At 44.3% G+C, this 18,931-nt stretch overlaps 1 protein-coding gene across 4 annotated transcripts in view; it reads right to left on the bottom strand.

Moving 5' to 3' along the window:
- Window positions 1-18,931, bottom strand: part of VPS26C (VPS26 endosomal protein sorting factor C) — a 641,087-nt gene that overhangs the window by 592,783 nt on the left and 29,373 nt on the right. For all 4 annotated transcript variants that reach the window (XM_069636086.1, XM_069636088.1, XM_069636089.1 and 1 more), the window contains exon 2: window positions 6,062-6,205. In XM_069636086.1, the coding sequence (XP_069492187.1) occupies window positions 6,062-6,205 (144 nt within the window). The remainder of the gene's footprint in view (window positions 1-6,061; window positions 6,206-18,931) is intronic.

Raw genomic sequence — 18,931 nt, 5'->3', positions numbered from 1 at the left:
ATCTATCAAGATAAGGAATACGTCGGAGGACACAATCCCTTCGAATGTATGTTGTCAAATAGCGCAAAGACCCAAAGTGTCACAGACATTAAGCCATTATGTTCAGGTGTGAAAATTCTTATGTAGTCAAAGCCAAATTAGTTCTGGAACAAAATTTTTCCATGATTTATTGGTGGAGTCCAACCAATCTGCAGCCGACATGTGTTTCGACCAGTCGGTCGTCCCCAAGGATGTTATTATATACACAATAGCCAATAAAATAAATATAGAACACCATACAATGTGAAATTCCATGTGTTGAACTGCATAATAAAATTGTTTATATATAAACAATCAACAGAGTAATATTGGCAAATTAAATTTGTTACATACCATATTGCATGTCAGGGATAGACGTGCAAAGCAGGAGCAGTGGAGTAAGAAAGACATATCAGTCAGATTGGTTATTGTAATGTATTGTTGAATCTGAGACTCCCTATGCTCTGGGTGACTACCCTGTAGTAATCAGGCATGATGCAAGGATATGATTTCGAATTAGATGCCCGATACAAAAGTGAAAGTTAAAAAGAAAACATACATACTAACTCCAAGCAAAAAGAGAATCATGAAAGAAATGCCAGTTTCCTCTTTAAGGGCTTCTGATAGCTCCAATAAGTAGCCAAACAAAATAACCCCAAGCCAAGCGTGACCTGCAACACCACATACGAATGATTAAAATTGTGGATCAGCTAGAATGTAGTCGAAATCCAAATGGATTACTCTAAAGGTGGCCTCCATCAGTCCTGGTAAGTGCTCAGTCATGGTGGCCCCAAAAGAATTTAGACATGGGCTGTGGTCCCCTACATTTTTAAGTAGAAACAGAGAACTGTGAACTAAAAGTTCTATTCTGGTGGGACGTGCCAAAATATTTGGTGAAGAGTCACATGCCCGTGGAATAGTGAAAACAAAGAAAACACTAGACTCACCAGTTCAAAGTAAATTCTGAAGTAGACAAAAATGAATAGGGAACATTCCCATTAGATTGATGGACATGTAAAATCAAAACAACCACAAATTACTCCAAAGGTTCAATTGCAATATTGCCTCATACAGGAACTGGAAGGAACAATCCAAGAGACCCAATAGGTAATTCCTAAAATGCACCCATTGAAATGCGCAAATATTTGGACAGTCATATCTGGTACACAACTGGTAGTGCATAAAGGTGTCCTTACCTATATTTCCTGTGAGGATGTAGAAGTAAAATAGTGACCGCATACACTAAAGTGGCTGCTCCACTTTCAAACTTAACAGGGGTCAATACCTGGTGATACTGAGGTCTAGGGTCCGCCATCCACCAGAACATGGATGTAAAAATGACATGATGTGAATGAATAATGCCCAAGCCTAACAAAATGGGGAAATTGAAAATAAGGTTTGAGAAAACCTGTGAGGACATAATGTCATGGTAGGTGAGTCTAAGCTATACGTAGACATAAATCCATCAACAGTAATAGGTTTACTCATATGTAGTCCACTGGCGATGGGTGGTTACTTCAGTGTGTACTGTACTGCTGGAAACTGGCAAGACGTTCATGTTCATATTTTCATTGGATACATAAAATATAGCCCACATTTTACAAAAAGACATTCATCTCGTGCTCAGAATGGAGCCCAGTTTGAACACACCGTAAGTAACAGATGAGTTTGGCCTCAGTCTGTCGCAACTTGAGCTGGAGGTCACCCCCTCTTTTACCTAATTGGACTTTTCTTCAGTCCAATGAATTGAATGTTCTTTACATTGTCCATTTGGTGACACTCTTGCCAACGGATGGCGAAGGGCAACCTTTGATCCTGTTTGTTAAGAGTCGAGATGCGTTCCCTGATCGTAGTCCGCAGCTGCCTAATGGTGCTTCCTACATACACCTTTAAACAGACGCATATAATTGCATAGACCACAAATTTGGTCCGATAATTAATAAAGTCGTTAATCAATCTTTTAATACCCAGCTGGTTGACAAATTCTCAGCAGACTGGATGTGCAAACCTGCACATACTGCAGGTTCCGCATTTAAAAAATCCCTTAGCAGGTTTTAGGCAATCAGTGCCCTTAGGACCAGTATCAGTCAGAAATGAGGGCAAAGTTGTTTTTTTTTGTGACGGAGCTCGGCTATACACAAATGATGGTCTCTCATTAAGAAAGGGACATATATCCCTATCCAATTGCAAAATTTCCCAATGTTTGAGTACAATTGTGTACATGAGCATCTCTAGTATATCTTGTAATAATATCAATGCACTTCCTTTGCAATATGAATGTAAAATCTTTGTTGACAATTGTGAGCATGTCTGCTCTTGACTTTTTTTCAACTTTGGTACAAGCTTTAGAAATGGTGGGTCCTTTGTACCCCTTTTCCCTGAATCTTTTAGCTAAGAGTGAACTCTCCTGTAGATATGCATCATCTTCACTGCAGTTAAGGCGTGCTCTGAAATATTCTCCCCCTGGGATATTCATAATAGTGGATTTACGATGACAGCTGTCCGCATGCAACGTGCTGTTGACCTGCATTGCTTTGCAGAATGTTTTAGTCTCAACTCTGCCCTGTGCAATGTAAATAATCAGGTCAAGGAAATCAATCGAGGTTCTGCTGCATTCCGCAGTGAGACTAATACCAAATTTATTGTTGTTCAGGTACTCTTCAAACGTACGGAACTCAACATTAGTGCCCGTCCAAATCGGTACGACATTGTCTATGTAACGTTTTCAAAGTACCACATTCTCCTGAAAACAACCTTTGCACAATGCATGAGTTTGTTCATAGATGGACATGAAAAGGTTTGCCAAGGACAGTGCGTACTTAGCCCCCTTCGCCCCCATTGCCATTCCTTTGATTTGGGTATAGTATACATCATCAAAAAGAAACATATTGTTGTCAAGTGTAAATTTAAGGAATTCCTTCAACATCTCCACATGCACCTAAAAAGAAGCAGAATGATCCTGAAAGACACAATCAATTGTATGGATGGCCAAATCATGGCTAATGGAAGTATACAAAGGAGTCACGTCCATAGTGGCCAACAAAAAAAAATCATCTTTCCACTCAATTGTAGATAAAGTCTGGAGAACATGAGTACTGTCTTTGAGATAGGTGGGCATTCGTAACACATCTTTAAGTGCATTATCAATGTACTTAGATAATCCCTCAGTGACCCAACTTATCCCACTCATTATGGGTCGGACTTCAGGTAGAGCTTCAAATCTTTTGTGGATCTTGGGCAAAAAAATACATAATTGGCATAACAGGATTCTTGATTTTCAGGAATGACATTTCATCATCAGTTATCCCTTCACCATGCCATATGTCCACTAGTAAGTATAAATCATTAGTGGTAGCTGTGGTTGTGTTACTTGGTAGTTTCCTATAACACCCGGGTGTCATGAGATGCGTTTTGCCCATGCTCAAATAGTCTTTGATGTTTAATAAAACTACATTCCCGCCTTTGCCTGCTTCTCTGAAGACCAGGTTCTTATCATTTGCCAAATCGTCTAAGACTATCCATTCATTTTTAGTCAGATTATCTTTATATATAGATAAATGGTCTTTGCCAATTCTATCTATATGGCTATGAATATCCTTCATCACTGCTTGTTGAAATGTTTCAATGATATGTTCATTAGCCAATTGAGGTGTAAATTTCAATTTGCTTTTGAGTTCCTTTACTCCTAGGTTTGCGGACTTCCCGAAGTCTGAATAGGTCTCGCTCAACCATTTGTCGGTATCAGAAGCTAGCGACATCAGCAGATGCGTGTTCTTAATATCCTTGATGGAGAATGTGCTGGGAGGATCTAGAATTTCTTTAGGAACATACTGCCTAGTCTGAGTTGCAAAAAATGTCTTAAACTTAAGTTTGCGTGTAAATTTAAAAAGGTAAATCTGAAAGTCAGTGAAATCCGTGCCTATAGACGGAGCAAATGATAAGCCTTTATTTAGAACTTGTTCTTCCAATTCAGTCAAAAACCTGTCCGATAGATTACCAAACTTTTGTTGGTCAGATCCATAATGGTTTCCTCGACCCGGCTCTGGTTAATAGTCTGGTTAATGGTCTGGTTGCGTCTCCGCTTCCTCCTACTCCCCCTCCCCCGACTACCCCCGAGGAGTTGTTCCATGTTGATGTATTTATGTATTTGAGGCAAGTGGCATCTGAAATCGGACCCGTTTCCCTCCCTTGTTGGGCTCCTTTCCTGTATTTGTTCTAAAAAAAAAAACTGCCCCGATTCGTATTGGTTTTTTTTTTCTGAAAAAGGTTCTGTGGTGTTTGTACCATCCCCATCCAAGTCTATGTCAGAGCTGCCCGTCAATGTGTTAGGCGTGTTATCTCTAGATTTCCTGGAACAATCATCAAATTTAGACTGGAAGGTGTAAACCCGGTCCTCGCTATAATCCCCGTCATCTCTGAAATATTTGCAAAATTTAGGACGTTTAACCTCATCTTGATATACCCCTAAGATCTGGTACATCTTGTCATAATTCTTATCGTTAGTGGATTGAGGATTTGACATGCTCTTGATTTCCTCTTTTAGTACGTCAATAGATTCTTGTGTTCGTGTGTGCTCCCTCTTGGCATGTTCAATTAATAATTTGATCATGTTCTTGGAACTCTGTTCCAGATTCAATTCCGACTCATTCGCCAAATCTTGATCTTCTTGTTTATCAAAATTTGGGAAGATTAAAATTCTCAAACCTCTAGGTATGTTCTTATTTTCTAGGTAGTTGGTAAGTGAAGCCTGTTCCCAGAATTCATCTCTTTTTTAGATAATCTTTCCAGCTTAATGAATTTTTGACCGAGTGTTTCCGTGGTGTTGTATGTACTCTTAAATGGTTTGAAAGTGCTCCCTCGTGGAGCAAAAAGGGCAGCTCTCTCCACCTCTCTGTTTTTCAGATAATCTGCCATATTTAACAATAATTAGTGGAAGGGCCCGCAGCAACCCCAATGTTAACAAAACATTGAAGAAAAAAAGAAAAAAAAAAAAGAGGATGTGGGGAGTAACGTGTTGGGATGCGCTCGGCCTACGTTAATTTACAGATGGTATGGTGCAGCAGTAGCAACATACGAGGTCCCCCCCTATGGGCCTCCCAAACATGAAGTTTAAGAAAGAATGTATATTGTCAAATGGCGCGAAGACCCAAAGTGTCACAGTGTTATAACTCGCATCCCCTTCTTCTATTCCCTCCTCACCTGGATCCGATGAGGGGTCTGAAGTATCTTCTCGGGTCTTCTTCTTCTCTTCTCTCAGTCTTCTTCTTTCTCCCTTTTCGGTCGTGGAGGTACAACACTGCAGGCAAGGGGAAACCCCGGGGAGCCAATCCTCTTGTAATCAGGGAAAAAAAGCCTTGTGGGCAAAAAAAAACCTGTAGCCACTGCGGAGCCTCGTAAGTTGCCGTACGTCCGTGGAATGGAGGAGTTCCATAGGACTGAGAGGAGAGCACTTGAAGAATGAGGCGATACACCGGTGGATATGAAGTGAGGAAGAAAAGGGTTTGAAGCGGTAGCGATGATGGCAGAAAGCAGGAGGCTGGGGAGGCAGCAACGTAAACAAGCAGAAGAGGGAAGGAGAGCGGGGGAAGCAAGAGCCAGGGGAGCAACAAGAGGAGGAATACCTGGCAGGTAAATGGAGAAGTTCACACAAGAGAGCGTTCTGGCGGAGTGCACAGTTGCTACGCTCCGATCCTACTGCAGAGGCCGTTTTCATTTGGCGGCGGCCATCTTGGAAATCAACTAGACCGCCGAAGTGAACGTTCTCATCAACGTTTTGGCACCTTCAATGGCGGCGCCACCTATTCCATAGGCGCCACGGACAAATCCTGACACACAGACATTAAGCCATTGACATCGATGTTGTTCTCAACAAAAGAATTAGTTCTTGTGCTACGCTGCAGTTGTTCGAAAAAAATAAGCAACAGAGAAAATACAAAACTAGAGGCGATTTAAAAAATGGTGGATATGTGGAAAAATAGATACAAGAACATTTCACGTAAACACTAACAAATACAGCCTCAAATAGCCAAATTCTGGTCCTTACCTTAACAGAGTTATAGAAGGCTTCAAACACGCCAACGCTTTTGGCACTAAGCTGCAGGTTTACTGATCCCTCCATCGTTAACGAGATGCCTTGATGCTGTACTGTGTCTTTGCTCATGATAACCACCACTCCGGAAAGAACTTCCTGAAAATCAGATGAAAAAAAAAAAACCTTTATATAGAAACCATCAAACTATATCTTAAGTCAATAACTGCTACTTAACGTACATAAATTAGGCCAAAGAGGCTCAAAAGTAAAACATAAACAGAGGGATAAAAGGTGAGTGTGATCAGGGTTATGCTTTGAAATTATCTGAATAGCTCTTTGTGATCTCAAGGTTTCCACCAAAGATTCTGGACAGGCTTATAATTAACATTTCTCTTCCAACAGTCACACCCATAATAGAGGTGATAAAACACTTTTCCCACTCCCACACTCAACCCTCCCTAGGGGTATCTGGGCCCTGCCACCCAAAATAGAATCACTTGCTTTTTGATCCCACACCCGTTTCTTCAACAGAGAGCTACTAGAGCAGTCATCAGACATCCTTCATGATGCCATCGGTACAACAAAACAAGGCTGACCATTTAATTCCAGCCACTTCAAAATGGTTAATAAAGCACACTAAAAGGATACACAGCATGTTACATAACACTTGCATAAATCCACACAACACATACATCGATATAGCATTGTTGATTACCTTTTTATTGAATGTTTAACTATATATACACACATTTTAAGTACACTGGTCGCCTACCATTCTATTTCATTCATGTTTTATAGCCTAACTACTTGTAATAGCATGCAATTTGTAATAGCAGGCAAATTCAATGGATCGTCCTTAACGGGACATCCTTAAGCACATAAACATGCGTCTCCTTTACCCACCTCATAACTGCCCTTTCTTTTTCCTTCCTCCAAAATAATCTCCATATCGATAGTAGTTTCTTAAGGTAGATAATTTTAATTTTAATTTTCAGTTAGGTTTTTTCAGTCAGGTTTTGAGATTCAATACCAGGAAATTGTCTAAATATTTAGTTATGTTTAGGGTTCGAAATTGCTGCAGCCATTTAGTGCCTGCTTCTAACCTAGGAGATCCTGATTAGCTTGAAACCAACAGCTACCAAGAGCTCCCTTTGGCTTTCCAGGGCAACTGGTGGCTTAAAAACATGCATGTGTGACATTAAATATTAGCACGTAAGAAGTGCTACTAAAGCAGAATTAGAACACATCTTGTACACATTTAAACATAATAAATCATAGATAATGGGTTAACAGTTCAGGTGCGCATCTCATGTGGAAGTTGGATTTGCGGTCGGAGGATACTTACTCCCGGTTCGTCAGCTGTAGTTCATGGCTACTGGGTAATGGCAGACATTCAGGAGCTTGTTTTAGCTCCCGCTCATCTAATCTTCATTTCAAACCCTAATTGGTAAATTTCCCATTTTAGGGTTCCTCATCATAGCCTTCCCCTTCTTGGTTCTGTGTCTTGGAGAAGGAGGATGTTGGGTTCCTTCTGTCATGTGGGTGCACATTCTGTCCCCTAAAGGGGTAGGATAGCTGCATATAAAATGCCATGACCTGAAGAATTCCCTCATATATGTAACCTAGCTTAGACTAGAACAAGGTCTGTTAGTAGAATGTAGTGCTTTGAAATAACAGGAAGCTCTCAAAGTGCTAGATGTCTTTATTAATTAGTATTTGCTTTACATTTACAAAGCTGCCTCTAGTACGTGGTGCATGTATAAATTACTTACACATAGATGATTGCTTTTGCTTATTCAAACATACACGCACACACATATATTTAATTCTGAATAGAATCCTATGATTTACCCATTCACCTACACAGTGAACCAGCAAGAAACGAAAGCAAATTCAATGTTATTCTTGGCATAAATAGAAGCTAAGAAACAGCTGAACAAGGCAAGGCATTCACATTTCACTTAGCACATTACGATGCCGGCCTTCCTTGGCAATAGTAGCTTGATGACGTGAATAGACTAGGCGATGTGAGGAGCCAGGAATGAGAGCGGCCATAGAGGACTCATGCTTTTGGCTAGACACTTGTATTTGAAATAATAAAAGGGGCTGGAAAATGGCTCACTATCCCTGATCTAGGAGGTATTTCCCTGCCTCAACCAAAACCAATGGGTCTGTCCTTCATTAAGATTTCACACTCAAAACTAACTCTAAGGTGCAAAGAATATTGCTTCTGGATTTCAAGTTGCACAAATGTTCAAATTCAACAAAAGATGTAAACCCAACCAAAAAGTTCCAAGTGGACACATGTTCACAGTTCCAGCGAATGGCTCCCTTCCCCAGATTCCACGACAACAAATGTTCCAACAAAGAATAATCAAGCTCCGTCTACGTTTTGGGGAATTAATCCCTTCCCCAGTTTTTCTCTTCAGGATTCAGCTAGTGTATAATCCTAAGGTTGTGCGACTTCCTAGGGATTCTCTTATTTACTGTATTACAATTTGGGTGTAGGTCCTGGACTCGCAGGTCCCCTGGTATACTCACTTGCCAGGGCTTTCACACCGTTACTTTTTCCTTTTATCCATGAAATATTAGCCCAAAGTTGCTGTATTATACCTTGCTTAACAATGTTTGTTTCAATAACAGCTCTCTTTTTCATACAATGGGCTTTTGCCCCTCTTCCAAGTCAATTCTTGTTTATTTGACTTTCTTTCTGAAATCCGTCTCTTTCGGTATATGGGCTCAGCGACCTATTCGTGGTAGGGTTTACAGGTAGGTAAACCTCTTCACGTTGTGCCCGTGTTTCTATAAAGTGGTGCACCCTTTTGGGCAACCTGGTAACCAGTCTGCCTTCCCTGGGTTTAATGGGTGCTTGTTGTGTCCCTCACGCTTTTCTGCTTTGTTTTTCCTCCATGTTGCTGGCTTGGCGTGTGCCCAGTCAGCCGCTAGACCTTCATCATGTCCTTTTCTGCTATGTGCGGTTCCCGCTGCTTTGCACTGTCGGGCGGTGAGCCGACTGCATTCCGGTTTCCTCTTCCACTGTTTGGATCAGCCTCAACACCGTTTCATGCTGCATCGTTTTCCCCAGTGTACTGGTCGGTATCTGTACAAGTCGCCGTGCAGCCCAGCGTATGCAGCTCTCTCTGCTTGCTGTCAGCTTTGCTGGTTTTAAACTTCCAGGCATAACTGAATAATCTCCAAAGATTAAACCGCTGTGTGGGCTTACCGTTCTTAGTGATCTTTATTATTCTGTCCCTCTTCCTCATCTCAGTGGTTACCATATCATTATTTATATGATGTTGTGGACGCTGGTATGAGATCTTATTGGGAGTGATCATTACTGCTCCCTGCCTCTTCATCATCTCAGTAATTGATATACTGGCCTTTGTGTCAGGTTGGCCAATACTAAGAGTGTGTCTGGTGAGTGATTGAGGGGGGAGTGTTACAGTATGCCATTGAGGCATGAGGAATGGTGGGAACACCTACACAAGGGAATGGGAGGCATGTGATTTACTGCAATGGTGTCATGTCATTCCCCCCGAGGGTCACCTCCACTTAGGTGGCCTTCCCTCATATAGCCACCCCCAGCATGAGGACCTGGTAGAGGCTTCCATCCTCATGCCACATAAGGAGAGGCTATCTCTGGGAAAGGAGTGATGATATAATCGGATTCATCATTGCGAGTAGACATCAGAGAACCACGCTTCAGTTTGAATTGATATAGCAATGTTGCCATTTAGAGCATCTTGTCCTTGATGCAATGTACAAAGTGACCAGACTAATTGGGCACCTTGCTTGCGTACAGTTGATATGTCAATAGACTCTAAAGCATTGTTATTGAAACTTTATGCTGATGACGAGAAGTTTCTGTTGAATATGAACATGAGGCAAGATTTAATGGCAGGTACCATAGTTGGGCATTGACTGACGTACATCTCATCGAGTGACATGTAAGTTAATGATTAGGGAATTTCCATCTAAGCCCTATATAAACCCTTTGTATAGTTCACACAGTTCCAGATTTTCAGGGCAAATGTTCATCTGCAGTTGTTATTTAGAGAATGTCGGGCCTGAGAGGAGAGTGAAGTTGGCAGATTTCAATGTCTGGTCATGACATATTTGTTGATTCAACAGTGTAGTAGATGTTCCAAGCTTTACTGGTGATGCACATGATATGGGAATAGAAAACAGACTCAGTAGGAGGTGTAAGGGGGCAGAAGTAAGAAACTTGACACAAGGTTGGTGGAAATGATCATTATAGACTTTTATTTGTCTTAAAGAAAGGAAAATGGGTTGGGTGAAGGCCTAACTTTAGCTAAATATGAAGGGTGTTGCCCTGCCTCAACAAAAGAATACTATGGACCAGGTCAAGCTATCAGTCAAACAAAAAGTGTCCACCCTCCTGTGTCTTAAACCTATTTCTGTCCCTTACACGTTCAATCTAAACCAAAAAGAATGTATACTGTTCATCCAACTTAAACATAACTCAGTTCCACGCTCTCCCGGAAGGAAACTTCTTCCAGGGTTCTACTTGTTTTCACAATAGCATTCTTTACCAAATCCTCTGGGGAATTCCTCTTCCCCCAGTTCATAGCACAAAGAAAATGTTCTTTCCCAGTCTCTTTGACAGGTCAGGTTCACTAACCTGCTAGACCTTACCATAGACTTTTCCAACAGTGTATCCAGTCTGGCTTACTTGCCTGCCAGACTCGATTTCCACAACCTTCAACTTCAGAGATCCCAGTGTTTTGGGCTTCAGCCCGCTGGTTATAAATCTTCCGGTTTTCAGGTGGGTCCTTGACCCTTATGTATTCCACTGGTGGGCTTTGCCCATTCTCAAATGGGTCCCAGAATCTGTTCCTTTGATTTGGCCGGTTCCTTGTCCCTTAGTTACCTACTGTCCACTTGGAAAAACTTGGTATATTCCCCTGCCAGGTATTGCCCCTCTAGGTGTACTCCCAATGTTTGTATCTGTCCATTTGCCTCTTTTGTTATTTCCTTGTGGCCCTCGGGACATGTTCATCTGCATCACACAGTACGGTTTATATTGTATAGTCTCTCTCACCCCCTTGTGCTCTTCAGGATGTTCTTATTGGACTTATAAGGTTTGTGTATACTTGATTGGTTTCCTTTTCACCTTCTTGTAATTTTCAGGGTGTTTTCAAAAAGTTTGCAAAGTTCGTATTATATTGTATCTTCTCGTTCTCACCCCCATTGGGCTGTTCGACATGTTTTCATGAGCTCCTTCAGCTCCCTCACAGTCTCCTTGGCCAGCCCGGCCCTTTCCCTACCTTTGGGTACTCTTAGGGTGGCCTTCGGTCCCTTCTGGGAACCAAGCAACCCACAGTTACTCCACTATTACAAAAATTAAGTTCGATCATAACATTCCTTAAATTGTAGATCTATTCCAAACGTTGCTTTGGAGATCTAATCAATGAAGGAGAAGGTAGCTGCACACCTTACACATTCTTTAAAAAAGTGAGCCACGAAAACCACTGTAATACTGGTGCTAGCTAGATATGTTGCAAACAAACGAGGTTCTGGCTATACCTCAAAAAGGAACCTGTGATCTTGCGACCTAAGACCACCAGCAAGAAGAATCAAGAGATGCGGCCTGCTCGATGGTAGCGGTATGGGAGAGGGAGTAATAAGGCACCGGCAAGAAGTAGAAAGTGCCGCAGAGCCACCGAAAGCAGAGGTGCAGCTGCTGACAAACTCTCCTCCTCGCCCCGGGCAGCGCAGGGGGGCGGGAGCATAGAATCAGAGGCCCTGGCGGTAAGGAAGGACAACACGGGAGAAGACCTCTGTGAGGGAGAGCCGCTTAGCTGGGATAATATTGGATCCAGGGAGTGGTCTTTGCACTTCCTGTGTGAGTTTTGCAGTACTGTGAGCAGCACTGCAACGGGCGGTGGAGGAGGAGCCGAAAAGTGTGGCGATCCCGGTGCCGGGAAGAGACAGGTGGTGCAACCTAAGAGCGTGGAGTGGAAGGAAGGCTCTGAGGCAGGACAGAAGCTCCCCCATTGAATGAAGCAGTAAGGATGGTGGGGTCCCGTAGAACATATTAGTGCGCAAGAGTGTGGCCGGGCACCCACGTGTCGCTGCCTCAGGAGGGAGACTACTGGTGTGTGGGGAGAAGATATAATGAGAGGAAATACCGGCGGGGGAAAGCTGTGAAGCGCACACAAAGGGATTAGAACATACACCAGCTGGGCATCCGCATACAAGAAGTACAGAAGAGGGGGGAGGCTCATCAAGGCTGATCAATAGTACGGTAGCAATCTCCAGATACAGGTGGTCGTGTGGAGAGGTGACAAACGGATGCCAGGAGCAAAAGGCAAGGGCACCCTGCACCTAAGGAGGCAACCCCCAGGGGGTCAGGAAGGTCAATTGGAACACTGTTGGAGGCAATGAGAGGTGGGCGGGCACGCTAGTGGTTGAGAAAGGGGACATTGAGGAGAAGAAACAGGGTGAACAAGAGACTGATGAGATGGCTCTCAGCAAGGAGGATCTCAGGGAATGCCTCAATGAAATGGAGGGGAGAATAACTAAGACGGTTCAGGAGCAGTTTACATCGTTGCGGGAAGAACCGAGAACCTCCCTGACTGAATTCAAGGGGGGTGGGGGAGGGAGTGAAGACAATGGGGGAAAAGAGTGGATGTGACCAAACAGGGCCTGGCGGAGGTATCCAATATTCATGTAAAGGGCTTAAGTGAATCAATACTAGACACAAACTTAAAAGTTATGGTTCAACAATGATTTGGGAGTTTATTGATGGATGTACAGCCAGAAGATATTGGGAATGATCAAGTACATAGAGTGGGGCCCAGGAGAAGGGAGCCAGGAACTAGACAGAGACACGTGCTGGTGGCTCTCACCTCATATGGTATGAAGGAGAATATCCTGCGAGCAGCGAGAACCGAAGGGAACATTACAGTGAATGGGGCACAGGTACAGCTGTTTCAGGACCTGGCTTTGATAACACTACAAAAGCAGAGAGACATGGGCCAAGTGACGCAGGCTCTTATTGCAAAGCATATCCCTTATAAGTGGACGTTTCCATTTGGACTGCTTTTCACTTTGGAGGGACAGCAACATTGCAAAACAACGTGTGCAGAGGGCCTGGCTGTGATGAACTTGGAGGAAGAGGATGGACATGGTGAGAGCCGATCAAGGTTCTCTGCCCTATGTGGGCAGCGACTGTGGGACTGGTCTACGGTGCAGGGGATTTAGGAGGGTAAGATTGAAATGTCTGCTGGTTAGAGGACGGGGGGGGTCGAGCTGGAGGGGAAGAAGGGGGATGCCTTTCAGAAGGAAGGAGGCAAGTTAGGTGAAGGAGGGGGAAGTGTTTGAGGGGGCGGATACCGATTATCAAGCCTGGAGTGGAGTGCTGGTGAGCACTGTTTTGGAATCAGTGGGAGGTGTTAGGATACCTCACAATGGGGGGTCACCTCAGGCATGTTCATGGACCAAAGCTTTGGGGTTGGTCCCCGAAGGAATCATAGGCTCTTCTGACTGGTCCTGAGATGATGTGTAGGTGGGGCAGTTGGGGTGGTGGAGTCTTAGGGATAAGGGGGCAGAAGCAGGTGGGTGGGGAGATCCAACTGTGGATATGGGATTAATAAAGGCAGGGATAGAAGATATTACCAAGTTTTTCATTCAAAGTTTTATCACATAATGTGATGGGGTTACATTTCCCTGTGAAGCGAAAAAAGGTGGAAGCCCTGGTGAGAAGGGAAAAGGTGGATATCATGCTACAAGAAACGTACATAAAGAAGGCAGACAAATCTGTCATGAGATGGTGGCAATTCTCCCGGGCTTTCCAAATCTTAGGCGGTAGGGAAGACCTTGGGTGTCTTGATAGGGTTTAGAGACACACCGAGGACTAAGGTGATACAGGTCCAGGCATATGGGGAAAGAAGACATCTCTTTGTAATAGTACAGTTGGATCATAGATAAATTACCATGGCATCAATATATGCACCCAATTCTGGGCAGGACAGTTTTTTGCGGCAGGTGGTAACAAAACTGGAGTGCTTTGCAAAGGAAGAGATCCTACTCACGGAAGATTTCAATTTGGCATGAGATCCCATCAAGGACAGGAGTGTGGGAGCCGGGAGGGGGGGGGGGGGATCAGCACCATTGAAGGACAGCTTTGATAAATTTGACTTTACGAGATGTCTGGCAGGTCAGGAGGGGAGAGGAGAAGGGTTATACTCGTTTATCACATGTCTATCAATCCCTCTCAAGAATTATGTGTGGGTAACGGCTAGGCTAATGGGAGAGGTGAGGGAAATAGAGTTTGGATCAATATCACTATCTGATCATGCCCCAATCCTGGTGACGATCATGCCACGAGGACCGTGCAATGGGCTGTGGGCTTGGACATTCCCAGGAGAATTGTTGACTGACTGTGATGCCAGAGGTGATTGGGGACAAAATAGATGGGTATTTTCGGGCTATTGATAATCAAGAGGTCTCACCGGAGGGGGTCTGGGACGATTTCAAGGCAGTGATGTGTGGGGAACTCATTGCACTACGTGGTCACACAGAGAAATCTTGAATGGTTATGGAAAAAGATTTGGAGGCTCAACTAAGGGATATTCAATTTGCTATAAATAAGCATAGGACGAGGGTATTGCACAAAAAACTAAAAGGAAGTCCAGAGACATTTAGACCTGCTGCGTACCCGTAGAGCAGAGAGATCTTTGTTAGCAACCAACCAAAGGTATTATCTGCAGGCCAATAGAGCAAACAAGCTGTTGGCTCAGCAATTGAAGGTATCAGGAGGGGCGGCTAGGATAGTCCAGAAAATTGGGCAGCCAGATGATTCAATTGTTACGGAGTCGGAGGCTATAATAGAAGTATTTGATACATTTTATGAATCATTATCTACGTTGGGGCACCCAGACCCTCGGGCAGTAGAGAAATATTTGTTAGATATATCAAAGCACAAGATAATACCTATGGATAGGAAAGGGCTGGAAGGAGACCTAAGGGAAGAGGAGGTGGAGACAGTCATCCGGGCATTAGCCATGAATAAAGCGCCAGGGACTGACGGTTTGCCGGCAGCATTTTACAAGTATGTTAAGAAATTGACATCAAGACTGACAGGGCTATTTAACTTGTTGGGGGCTAAAGGAGGGGTAACAGCATCTATGGCAGAAGCGAAAGTGGTGGCGTTTGGGAAGCCAAGCAAGGACTTTTCCAAATGCGGGTCGTATCACTCTTTAGCGTTAATGAATACAGATGCAATGGTGTACACGGGTGTGCTGGTGGTGAGGCTAGCACCTCTTCTCCTGAATTTAATTGAAATTGACCAATCCGGTTTCATCACAAGGAGACAGACCTGGGATTACACTACCAGCTTTATTCGTTTGAAAGAAAAGGTTAACGCAAAGCAGATCCCATCGATACGGGGGTCGCTAATAGCTGAAAAGGTGATTGACTGCGTGGACTGGCCCTTTTTGTTTACAACCATGGAGCGTATAGGGATGGGGTCAAAGTTCATACAGATGGTACAGGCAAACAATAAGGCTCCCATAATGCGCTTGTCCGTTAACAAACAATTGTCCCATAGAATACAATTAGGTCGGGGTACAAGGCAGGGGTGTCCCTTGTCGCCACTGCTTTATGCGATATATTTAGAACCATTCTTGGTCAAACTCTGACATCAGTCGTTGATACGGGGCATCCCTTTTGGAGGGGAGCTGGGGAGGGACACATAAGATCGCTGCCTTTGCAGACGACATGCTGATAACAATGACCTACCCAGAGACATCAATACCGGTACTGTTGGCGGAATCGATAGAAATAAACTAGTGGCGAGACTGAAGGAGAACATGGGAAAGTTGGAGCTGTTGGTACTGGGGCTCTCGCAAACACAGAGGAAAGCGTTACCTTTATACTTTCCATTTGCATTGGCAAAGAATAGTACTAGATATTTAGGGGTAAATATAGCTAATGCAATACCGCCAATGTACAAGAACAACTATCCAAGATTGCTTGAATAAGTGAAGGAAGATTTGGGGAAATGGTCCCCACTTCGTATCTTATGGCGGAGTAGAGTGGCCACCATTAAGATGGTAACGCTTACAAGGGTACTCTATTATTTCCAGGTGCTCCTGATAACTGTCCAGGGTTTTGTTTTTTTAAATATATTTTTTATTATTAATCGGTTGGAGCATGCAATATTAGCATCTGTCATGACATAGTAAGCATTACATATGAGCTACAGTAATCAACAAGAGTCTCATTGCTCACACCTGGTTGATGACAGTGTATTGTTTTCCCTCCCAGGCCCCACCCAGTTCGTCCGGTTTCCTCTTTCCCGGCCTGCCCGTAATCTGTTTTCACCTGGGCACAGATAAAGTCGTGCCAGGTGGGGTTTAAAGAAAAAAGCTGGATATTTAAGATCATATTCCAATAGTGGTGACCAGATTGATTGAAATTGGTGGAGTTTTTCTTCCTTTGCGGCCCTCACCTTCTCCGCCACCAGCACGTCCCTGACCTTGATCCACCATAGAACCATGTCCGGGCCTTCCACAGCCTTCCAGAGTCAAGTGATTGTGATGCGCGCCGTCAGCAGCAAGTGTATCAGCAGCTTCGCATGTGCCCCAGATTTCAGATCTACTTTCGCCAGTGGGTGTCCGAAGCAAGGTTTTGGGGCAGACCGGGAGTTTGCTTCCCCTGAGATCTTCTATGGTCTCCATAATAGCTTCCCAGAAGGAACGAATTCGGGTACAATCCCACCACATGTGGAAGTAGGAGCCGTGGGCCCCACAGTTTCACCAACAGGCAGGGGAGGCCGAGGTCTGGAAATGATGCATCTGTGCCAGGTGATAGTACCAGCGAAACAGCGATTTTAAGGCACACTCATTGTTGGTCACGCATCTGGGATGGGGCGTGTCCCCAGGCCCAAATTTCCAGCCATTCTATGTCCTCCAGTTGGTGACCTAGATCTGCCTCCCATCGGGACATATAGTATGGGCGACGAGAGGTCAGAGGTTCGTCCCTCTAGAGTTTATACATTTTTGAAATCCCACCTTTGCCCAAGCCCTCCTAGATAGTCAGAAAGCAGCTTGAGCTCTGAGCCCTTTTGAACTGTCTTATTTCCGGGTGCGTGATCCAATGACGTAATTTGAGTGTACCGGAACCTATCCGACTGAGAGGTGGAATACCCTTTTACAGTCTTCGAATGAGCGTGGCTGGCCCTTGTTGAATAGCTGTGCCAGTGTGAGTAAGCCCCCTTTTCTCCAGTTCCCGAAGACCATAGGGTGCATGCCCGGTGTAAAGGCGGGGTTTCCAAAGACCGGGGAAAGTGGGCCCATACCCCTGGGAATCTTCCTCCCCTTCATCGCCACATCCCTAACCTTTAAGGTGGCCTTTGTGGATGAGAGCAGTTGCGGCCATTGCTTTTGTATTGTGTGGGGGGGAAGGGCAGAAAGCAGAGGGGGAAGAGGACTTTTAGATTGTTCGATCACCCATTTTGGTGCGAGACCCTTGGCTGTCCATGTAAGCAAATGATAAAGCTGGGCCGCGCATTTGCGTAGATTAAGAACCCCCAACCCCCTCAGCTGGTATCCACCCATCATCACCTTCTTTAGGGATCCTAGATTTCTTTCATCGCCATATAAATCCTAGAAGTTTTGATTGGAGCAGATCCAATACTAGTCGGAATTACCACTGAGAGGGATGGGCAAAAGTAGAGCAGGCGAAGGAGCAGGATAATTTTTACTGCTGTGATTCGAGCCATCAAGAGATCACCTGGCTTGCCCATCTTTCTAGGTCCTTTTCTAATGATTTAAAAGGCGGGAGGGGGGGAAATTGACCGCACAGAGGTCCATTGGAGAAGCTTTAAGCCAGACCCCCAAGTATTCAATTAGATGTGGTGTCCCAGTGAAATCGGGTATAGTGCCTGGATAGAAGTGATATCCCGGGATGACAGCCCCATCCCCAGTGCTACTGATTTCCCAAAATGTATTTCGAACCTGGCTACCAAGCCGAAAGCCTGAAGTTCTTGTAAGGCCGCTTTGAGGGAAGGTTGAATGTTGGTGATGGAGAGAAGTAAGTCATCGGCGTACAGAGAAACCTTGTGGGAAGAATCCTGAGCCCCAACCCCCTGAATTGTCATGTTCCTACGTATGTGCTGCGCCAGTGGTTGCATAATGAGGGCAAACAGAAGAGGCGTGTGCCACATGTAAGGGGAATCGAGGAAGAACTTTCACGGTTAACCTGAAGTAAGGTGCTCGGGGAGAAATAGTTGGTGGCTATCATCTTTCTGAATTCAGTTCCAAAATCGAACGCCTCCAAGGTTTAATGAATAAAGGACCAATCTACCTTATCGAATGCCTTGGTTGCATCTAAAGCTAGGAGGGCCAACTTCCCTTTACTCATCACAGTGAACTCAATTAGGTTTAGGGCCCGCCTGATGTTACCTCCAGTCTTTCTTACCTCAATAAAGCCTGTTTGATCAGTGTTAATTAGTGCCGGGAGGAGAGGGGCTATGCGATATGCCAGCACCTTCAAGTAGATATTTGCATCAATATTCAAGAGAGAGATCAGCCTATTAGAGGCAAACTCTTTAGGATCCTTGCCAGGTTTCAATAACAGGTTCTTGGAGAAACTTGCATGGAGGGGGGGGGGGGTCCACTACCCGCCTCTCCAAAAGGAGTTAAACAGGCCCGTTAGGGGCGAAAGAAGTTTATTACTAAAGAATTTACAGCTTTTTGGTGAAAACCCATCAGGGCCTGGGGCCAGGGGTTTTAGAGTCTTTATTACCGCCTCCGCCTCCTCCTGACAGATAGGGACTTCTAGTGCCTCCATCTCTTCATGGGCTAAACGAGGTAGGGCTGCTTTCATAATGCACTTTCTCTGGGACGAGACCAA

Source organism: Ambystoma mexicanum, chromosome 7p (assembly GCF_040938575.1).
Source record: "Ambystoma mexicanum isolate Mex_15411 chromosome 7p, UKY_AmexF1_1, whole genome shotgun sequence".
In the NCBI taxonomy this organism is placed as follows: Eukaryota; Metazoa; Chordata; class Amphibia; order Caudata; family Ambystomatidae; genus Ambystoma; species Ambystoma mexicanum.
This window is presented reverse-complemented; position numbering and strand designations above follow the sequence as displayed.